The sequence below is a fragment of the Rhamphochromis longiceps genome, linkage group LG12 (assembly GCF_057381845.1).
Source record: "Rhamphochromis longiceps isolate RC_006_pf linkage group LG12, R_longiceps_female_GT1.1, whole genome shotgun sequence".
NCBI lineage: Eukaryota > Metazoa > Chordata > Actinopteri > Cichliformes > Cichlidae > Rhamphochromis > Rhamphochromis longiceps.
In genome coordinates, this window is record NC_140568.1 from 26,413,223 (window position 1) to 26,423,004 (window position 9,782).

The 9,782-nt window shown below is 39.9% G+C and overlaps 1 protein-coding gene across 1 annotated transcript; it reads right to left on the reverse strand.

Annotated features, from left to right (window-relative positions):
• Positions 1–406: 406 nt before the first annotated feature.
• Positions 407–8,514, reverse strand: slc2a11b (solute carrier family 2 member 11b). Its single transcript, XM_085425433.1, has 12 exons — positions 8,370–8,514; positions 8,142–8,240; positions 7,655–7,815; positions 7,444–7,568; positions 7,173–7,302; positions 6,923–7,071; positions 6,448–6,635; positions 6,224–6,334; positions 3,271–3,372; positions 2,357–2,432; positions 2,132–2,259; positions 407–1,998 (listed from the first exon to the last, which is right to left on the reverse strand). Exons 1-12 carry the CDS (start codon positions 8,439–8,441, stop codon positions 1,804–1,806), a joined length of 1,536 nt encoding a protein of 511 aa, XP_085281559.1. The 5' UTR covers positions 8,442–8,514; the 3' UTR covers positions 407–1,803.
• Between the last annotated feature and the right edge of the window lie 1,268 nt (positions 8,515–9,782).

Consider the following 9,782-nt stretch of genomic DNA (forward strand, 5'->3'; position numbering starts at 1 on the left):
TTAATTATCCTTCTCCTCAATGATACAGAATTATACCACTTTAAGCAGTGTCATTGGTTTATGTGGTAGGTACCATTACTAAGCAACCATGTAACTTGCTGTAACTAACAACCATGTAACTCACTAATCAATGACGGAATCTCTTCTTATACATATTTCTTTTTTTATATATTCAATATATTTTCTCTCTGAGTAATACTATAAACAAATATTAATACTTCTAATACTTTTTCACTCTTTTTCACTCTAATACTTTTTTTATTCATGTGATGCATGACAAACTGTAGAGTGAACTCTTTGTTCTCCTGATCAAATGTCATGCTGAAAGATTGGAAACTGAAATATTAAGCAGCTGAAATGCCAAGCAAAGTTCACAAATGATGAAACGTTTTTATTTAAACTGGTCTTTATTGAAAATTCTCAGAGGAGCACCTTTTATTTTTTATTTTAATCTTTATTTAACCAGGTTATTCCCATTGAAATTAAAGGTCTCTTTTACAAGGGAGACCTGGCCTTAAAAGTTACACAAACCAGCCTTTATTATACCAACATATTATATATAAAGATTACTTCTTCAGTATTAGTTGGGCTAAAGAGACACAATCACAACTGCCTAGAAGATCTAAAAAGGAACTATAGTTTACAGCACAATTCATTATTAAGCAACATACACCCACCAGAAACTTTTAGGTACACTTTGATTCCACTGGGCAGAACCACCTTTAGCAGATGGATACACTGTGGTCACGAAAGGAAGGAAATGGTCAGCAACAGCTGTCAGGTAGGCTGTGCGGTTTAAACAATGTGTGCCAAGAAAATATCCCCACATCGCCACCAGCCTTAATATAACCCTTAAAATTCTAATCCTACCGTCTGAATATTGCCACAGAAACTCAGACTCTTCAGACCAGAGAACATTTTTCCATTCTTCTGTTGTCCAATTTTGGTGAGCCATATGAATTTGTGGCATCAGGTTCCCGTTGTCAGCTGACAGTAGTGGTACCTGGTGTGGTTTTCTGGGTGTAATCGTTCAACATGTCATCCTTTTCTGTGCCTTGTTGTAACGACTGGTTATTTAAGTTACTGTTTCCTTCCTATCGGCTCAAAGCAGTCTGCCCATTCTCTTTTGACCTCTGGCATCAGAAGTTTTTTCAGACCATTCTCTGTGAAGAGATGGTTGTTTGAGACAATCCCAGTAGATCAGCAGTTTGTAAAATATTCTGACCAGCTTGTCTAGCACCAATTTTTTGCCACTTTCAAAGTCACTTAAATGTTCATTCTGATGCTCAGATTGAACTTCAGCAGGTCATCTTGATCATGTCTGCACGTTTAAATGAGTTGCTGTTACATGATTGGCTGATTAGAGGTAGTGGGTGTAGCTAACAAAGTGGCTGGTGAGAATGTTAACCTGAGACCCTGCATCATCAATTTGCGTATTTCATTTTGCTGTTCTGCACCTTATTCTTCATTCTGCTCAGCTGTGTTTTATACGTTGTTAAGCTGTGTTGACTTTATTGTATTGTGCTGTAAAATGACCTGATTATTCCAATATTAGGACTTGATAAAAAAAAAGTATGTAACAGCTTTGTAATAAAGTAACAACTCCCTGCTCAAAGAGAAAACTTAGTTTATGTCCAACTAATCAAAAATAACAAGGCAAAATTACAAATTGCATCCCAAACATGAACCTGGGTCTCAGGAAGTTATCTCATGTGTTCGCTATAAATATTTCAGATTTGTGTGATAAATATTGTGTGACATAAAGAATCACTGATTAAATAACCCTGTTTAACGAGGCACATTTCATATTGAAGTTGACAACAGTATTGTCCCTGCTCCGTCCGAACAGCCGATCTGCCTCTTTTTGGAAGACTGGAACTCGTTCTGGATTTCCAGAAAGGTTTTGTTCTTGGTTTCAGGGACAACAAGGAAGATATATATTATCACCAAGCAGCAGATAACCAAGAACACCAGGAAACAGTACTGCTTCAGTCCGAGCTGTAAAAAATAAAACAAGTGAGTGAAACATATCCAAGTACAACATCGAGGTTTAAATGTTCATTTTAAATGCAAGAAATGGTGAGAAAATATTCCAAAATGATCATAGATCCTCAACCATTTGAACACCTACCACAATGAAGGGGAAGACCAGGCCAATGAAGAAGAAACTGGACCAGTTCACTGACCCTGCAAGCATGTACGCTGCAGGGCGCGAGTTTTGCGTGAACAGCTCAGTTGTTAAGATGTTAGTCACGCCACCTTCATGGGGGAAGACACAGAAGAAATCCCTGTTACAGCTGATGTGCAGACGCAGCTGATGATGCACATGCTTCGGTGAAAGAAAGAACATTTTTACCTGGTCCTAAGCCAAAACTTAAGATGAAAGCAAAAACACAGACCATGCTGAGGTATGGAACAACTGGGCTCGCCTCCTGAAAACAAGGAAGTTGTGCAAAAGAAACGTTATAACACAGGTAGGGACATGCCTTAACCTCTGTGTGGCGTTCAGGTCTGTTGGACCCGTTTTCAGTATTTACCAAAAGAAAAAATATGTAATTTTGATTGTTTCTTCAGACTTTTTGCCTTTGGCTCATTTTCTGCAAAGAATGCATACAATAAAACTTCATAGAGCAACCCTGCACATTCATATTAAGCATGTGTGTTCAGGTGTGTTTTTAGTGTGTATGCGTTTGTGCTCCTGCTTTTCCTGCACATTTTAACCTCTGGGTTGTGGGAACCACAATGTAGTTTCTCACGCTCCATCCCAGGCTGCATATCGAGGGTGGGGCACAACAAATACAAATAGCTTGACCTGTGTGGCTGCGTATTGGTCATGAACTCATTCTCTGCTTAGCACTTTTAGATGAGTCAGTTTTGGAAGATGATGCAGAGAAACAGTTGAGTTTTATCAGATGTGATGGTGCAGACAGGAAGGAACGACGGGACAGACTCAAACTCTGCAGTGATAACTCTAGCCTTTAGCACGCAGGTCACTCGCTGTCAGGTGAGCACTCTGACAGTGCTCACCTGACAGAGTCTGACAGTAAGCACGAGGCTGACCTTTAGTCATCTCCAAAATAAGCTTACCAGCGGCCAACACAGGGAGAAATATGGATGCCAAAAATGGTTAAATTGCATAGTTTACTTGTCCAAGGACTGAAACACCTCCATATGTGATGCAACCAGGGTAACGAAAGCATGAACACCACACAGGGCTTAAACCCTTAAATATCTCTTTTTAAAAAGATTTCTTGGCCTGACGATAATTACCTGAAAAGTTAGGGTCAGCGTGAATAAAACGCAGCAGATAGCCATCAGTGTGTATCCTCCCATGATGAGTACTTTCCTTCCCAGACGGTCAATGAGCATACCCTGTGAGACACACAGCATGTCACAAGACCAGAAAGACTCCAGGCAAACATCTCTTTTGAGGATTACTCTGATCCATTTCATGTTCTATTTCCAGCCATCTTACACAAACGTCTTGAAATTCTTTTCTATTTTTCTTCCTGATGGTTTCTTTTTTATAATCTGACCGCCTCTGACAGTTCATCGCTTGGAAGCGATATTTGAAAGGTCTCATCTTGTGATTTTAAGATTGCTGTAAGTGTCATAGAGGATCATTATTTCTGTGTTTGCTGAAACAAAAAGAAAAATTTGAAACTAAAGTTCAATGTATTTTCCAGTTAAGATAGATTATAAATACAAGTATGCACAACTAAAGCCATTTCACACATAAACTCTGAACAGTGTCAGGAGCTGGACTTGGTCACATGAGACACATGACACCCGGGAGAAGATAGTTCACTTCAGATGTGCTGTCTCACCTGGCAAAACTCAGCTTGCTTCAGGAGATCCTGCCTCCTCGGTAGAGTAAGCCGAAGTTATTGCACTGCAAAGCTGAGGTCTATTGTGACTTATTTTTTAACAAATGATAGTCCTGAGTGGGCTTGCATGAAATCTTATAGTCTAAAACTCCCTTGTATTCATAATCTGACTCAGTAAAAATAATTGTAAAAGTATATTAATATTCGGACCATTACACACATTGTTTTGGGTTTACCAGTTGGATTCTTTGTCACATATTAGTCCAGTAATGGGTAAGCAGTCCTTCACCCCAGGAAAAGCAAATGTTACTTTTAAAGGCTTTGGGCTTAAAAAGTGTAAGATCTGTATCTTCTAACCTCTGACGTCATCATGCATTATGAATAAGTGAGGCATACATTTAGTCTATAAAGAAAACTTGTCTGTAAACAAGAAGAAGTTTTATAAGAGTAAATTTCACTTCACAGACCACCACAAGCACCCCAAGCAATAGCAATGACAAAGAAATTCGTAGAAAAAAAATGTCACATTAGAGTTTTATGATATTTGTATATCCTGAGTTAAACTGGAAGCAGAGATCTCATAAAAAGGACTACAAGTCAGCTTATGCTTTGAGTCATACTTATAAGGTGAATACACTCAGATTAACACACAATAACTGTGTAGGGCAGGGATGATGCATACAGCTCACTTTGATCTTAAATGGGTCAGAGCAGTAAAACTACACAATAAATGTGTAAAATTACAAAAAAAAGCTCTGGTGGTTCATGTCATGTAATTAAAACATATCTAGTTTTCATTTTTGCGGGCATTTCTATAGTAGGTAGTGAAAAAACAGGAACTTTCTTGTTATTTAATTGTTTATCTATTGGGCCAATTCTGGCCCCCAGGCCTTATGTTTGGCACCCTCAGTGTAAAGGGACTGGAATTTTTTTTGAAGTCAGAGTTAGGTAAAAAATGATCCCAAAATACATTCATCTACACTTAAATCTATTGAGTTTATTGGGTTTTTAGAACATATCTGTGTAAATATAAAAAAACTAGTGAAGGTCTACAATAAAGAGATGTCTTTATGAATGGAAATACAGAAGGTGTCAGGGTCCTGGGTCTGAGCAACCCAGGATCCCTGAGCAGTTATGAATTATATGATTATTATTATATGTATTTTGGTGTTGCTGCTGCTCTTCTCCATGCTTGTAGATGTGAGTGTGTGTGTGTGTGTGTGTGTGTGTGTGTGTGTGTGTGTGTGTGTGTGTGTGTGTGTGTGTGTCTGCGGGTATGCTTGGAGGATGGAGCTCAGCCACCTGCAGGCCTGAGGGGTGTGGCCCTGCGGAAGGACTGGCCACACCCGAAGTCACACACCTGCTGCTGATCAGGCCTCGTCGGGGGAGCTACTTAGGAGAGAGTTGGAGCTCCCACCGACGGGGGATCATTTCCTTGAGACTCCACGTTAGTCGTCCCATTGAATTGAGTTAATGTGTGTAAGTGTATGCCCGCGGTTATTTGTGTCCTGACGGCTGCGTCTATTGTTTCCCGCAGGAGGAGCGTGGAAGGCACGAAGAGCAGCGAGCACCGGGGGGTGCTGACACGGGAGCGGAGAGCACAGAGACACGAACTATTCACGCAGAGACACGACACGGGAGTCTGGGAGAACACGGGGATTTATTGTTGTTTTTGTTCCACTCTGTAAATAAACGCACTGCTTGAACTTTGAGCTCCGCGCCTGGGTCCTCCCTTCCCCACTCCTTCCACGGTGTGCCATGTCATACCGTGACAGAAGGCTGACAACGAGGCTCAAACCACTGGTTACACTCAAGAACAAGAAGAAGATTCGACATGTACAGTACTGAAATAGATTCTTTGGGTAGATGAAACACAGAAGCCCAACTGATTGGAAGAGAAAAGCATGGCGAAGGAGAAAATCTGCTCGTGATCTGAAGCATGAAATGCTATCTGTCAGACATGGTGGAGGCCTAATGCATAGGCATGCATGGCTGAACAGCATTATAATGTTTACTGATTATGTGACTGCTGATAGAAGTAGCACAAAGACATCAGAAGTTTGCACAGCTATAATTTCTATTAAAATGGATAATGATCCAAAGCATACTGCAAAGAGTTTGTCTGAGGCAAATAAATGGGATATCCTTCAATGACCAAGCCAGTCACCTGATTTCAATCCACCAGAGCATGATTTTTTAGTTCTTAAATAAAAAACTGAATGAAGACCCACAAACTAGCAGCGACTGAAGATGGATGCTGTAAAAGCCAGGGGAACATCTCAAGGGAGGAGATCTGGTGATGTCTGTGGGTTCTAAACTTCAAGCAGTTGCAGTGGATTTTCATCCAAATACTAAAAACAATACTTGAAAATACATGACGAGAAACTCATACTTACACATGTTAAAGCGGTGATGCATTCACAGGCACCAGTGCCGACAGTGGCGTATGGTATCTTATCACTGGGAATACCAGACTGTTTGAACACGTAACCTGCGTAGAAGTAAATCTACAGGGAGTGTAGAAAACAAATAAAGAAACAAACACAAAACCATAACTTTCAGTTCTTTGGAAACTCCTTTTTTTATCTTTGTGTGAACTTTTTAAAGTGGTCGTACGTACAGCATTGATGCCGTTCAGCTGTTGTGCAGCGTTGAGCACCATGATGGTTAGAACTTGCCAGCGTAAAGAGCGATCAGCAAAGAGCTCCCAGGGTTTCTTGGCCTGTAAACCTGATAAGCTATTCCTCTCCTTCTCAATATCCTCTTTTTCACTGTCACAATCAGCTATACCGTGCAGCTGCTTCAGGGCTGCAGACACATAAGACACACAGGACTTCAAGTTATTGCACTTCCTTCATATCTGACTAATCTGCGGTGGCTGTTTGCTGTTTGGGGGGGTGTCCTGTCAGAAGGTTTCCAGAAATTCATCACATGCTTGAAATGAAAAGATAAATGTCTCTGCCTCTGGTTATTTCTGCCAAAGGGTAGTCTTTATACATTTTATTATTTACGCTGTCACATGCACTAAGTCATCTTTCCTGGAAGAACACAATTCCCAGCGATCTGAAATGGAAGGAACGGTGCAGCTGTTTTACCTTTCTTACAACCCTCTTCATCCCCTTTGTCGATGAGCAGATAGCGTGGGCTCTCAGGGAACCAGGGCAGGATCAGGAGCTGCAGAAAAGCTGGGATACAGGTGGTGGAGAGCAGGATGGGCCAGTACTCCTCTTTCCCCAGGAGCTCTCTGTATAATTGTACAAGGACTTCAGCTTGATATTTTCTTTGAAGGGATGTAGCATTGGAACTGTGTGAAAAGTTCTTCTTCTTAATGTGTTTATTCATCACCTGAGGCCAATCACTTGTCCGGTAAAGATCCCCCCAGTAATGAAAATTGAGGTTCCCATTCCCATAGCACCACGCAGTGAAGTCGGAGCTATTTCTCCCAAATATAGAGGTTGAACACAAATGGCAATGCCTATAAAAATATTTAAAAGACATTTCAGAAGGTTTTCATGCAGCATCATTATTAGCCATTATTAACTGGACATCTAATTCATGTATCTGTGTTTCTCCAAGATTTAGAAACAAAACATTTAAGTGTTCCTGATGTACTCACCTGCATTTAATCCAGAGATGAAACGTCCGATGATGAGTAATTCAAATAACCCTGTAGGATAACTCAGACCCATCAGCAAAGCAGCCAGGAGTGCAAATATGTTATTGGTCAGCAGTGTCCCTTTTCTGGAAAGAAAAAAATGAATCCCATTATTTATAAAAGAGAAGACAATTTTTCATTAAAAAAAAACAAAAAAAAAACATGTCCATACCTTCCGACCCTCACAGACAATGTTCCACCAATCAGTGCCCCTATAAGTCCTCCTAAAGTGAATATGGACACGATAGTGGACCAGAGGAGGGTGAGACCATCATCTGATATTTGAGTTTGGTAACGCTCGTTCCAGGTTTGGTTGATGAAATCTTGCACATACTGGAGAGAAAAGAAGAAAATTGAACACAAACACTGTTTTTTATCAACACGAGTGCAAAGCAATGTCTAAATACTGCCACTACTCTTATTATCAGTCTACTTTTTTGTCACTGAATAACATCACTGTACTTGGCGATCATTAGACCGCCTGTGCTTGTTAGAACAAATTATGTGTTGTGTGTTTGTGTGTGCGTGTTCTCTAATATCAGAATAACAAAAACAGTGACTGTAGTCCACGTGTTACTAAGTTTGCCCTCAGACCGTGTTTTGATCATTTAGATCAATAGTTATGGAAAAAGTCCAGTGAGAGGCAGCAGAATTATTACCGCTGTGGGCGCATTGATGACAGATATATTATATCCATACTGAAAGGTCCCCCCGATGCCAGCAGCACACACAGCCAGCAGAAGTGATTTGTTTGGAAGCTGCAAACAGAAAAACAGACCCACAAACAAAAGTGTTTCAATATCATCTTGGACAGAAAGCTGCGTCCCACCATGCTGCCAAACGTACTTTTATTTTTCAAAACCCTTAATCCATTACAATCCACTTACCTTTGGCCGCCTTCTATCTTTGGTTGCTTTAGCTAGAAGAGGCTGATATTCATTCTTGTATTCTTTTGGCATGTTTTATATTTTTCTTAAAGTCCTGGATTCTTTGAGGGAGAGCAGAATATCAGAGTATCCTTCTCGCAGGAGCTTGCATCCAACAGGAAACTTAAAGCGGATGGGGGGATGAGTTTATGCCGGGGATAATACAATTGATCTGTTGTCAGAAAGTGTCCTTAGGGTGTGGGGAATTGGCTAAATTATTCCATGTTTATTCAAAGTTCATGGCGCACTAACTGAATCCAAACACAGCATGCAGTGTAGTTTAATTACTTTCACATAAAAGAAGAAAAGTATTTCGGGATCCACACATAGGGGAGTTACATAGCATTATGATTTTGGTCTACCGAAAACATGTTTCACAAAGAGTAGCACAATGTGCACCTATTTTAATATATTTTGGTTTCTTTTCTTTTTTTTGTTTTTAAAGACTTGCATAGCTCACAGGTTTGATGCCATGGAAGTGTGATGCATGCCTACAGGCAGTATGCAGTACCACATTCACATTTTAAAAGGCTGAGAAAAAAAATCCATAGTTATGCCGTAACATATGTCCTAGGCTATACGCTCAGCAGTAAAGATGCTATGTGCGGACTCCCCCTATAGTTCAAGTATAGAAAAGCAGTTGGTGAAGTTTTTTGAATAACTGCAGCCGCTGGATGGATTAACTGTGGAGAGCAATCTGGGCCGGCCATGGTGCAAGGTTTTTGTGGCTGCTGTCTTTTCCATCATAAGGACTCCAGTCTCCGTCAGAGGAGGGATGCCCGGAAATGTTTATAAAGGGCAATTCATTAGCAGTTTAATAAAGTTGATAATAAATATTCATAATTTAAGACATTCTGTATACAACAATCCGAACTGCAGTTATAATACATATCAATACCAAGTACTTTAAACGGATTTTTGTCAATCTGGCAACCCAAAACCACGCGCTTTTAGAATTTAAATATTTATTTAGGATTTATTTTAGGATTTAAAATATAAATGACATTTATTTAGGATTAAAATTATTAAACTACGGATTACAGCTCGCATCCTCCACAGACACTAGCTACGTTTTATTTCATGTGAATTTAACGTTTTTCTTCACGACTTTGTCTCGTGACTGGCTCTCTTTAGTCATTTGAGGAAAGACGTCTGAACCAAGGAATTATTTTTTAAAAAAAACCCCAAAACGAACAAAAAACAAGAAAAACAAAAAGAAACAAAAAACCCTGCAAATATTCTAAAATAATTTATTTTATTTATTTCTTTATTCTTTTTTTTTTCTTTCTAACAGCCCTCATTGGTTCCAAACCCATGTATGACTCACCTCTTTCCTTGATTCCGCACGTCCCTCATCCGCGTTCATTTTGAAAG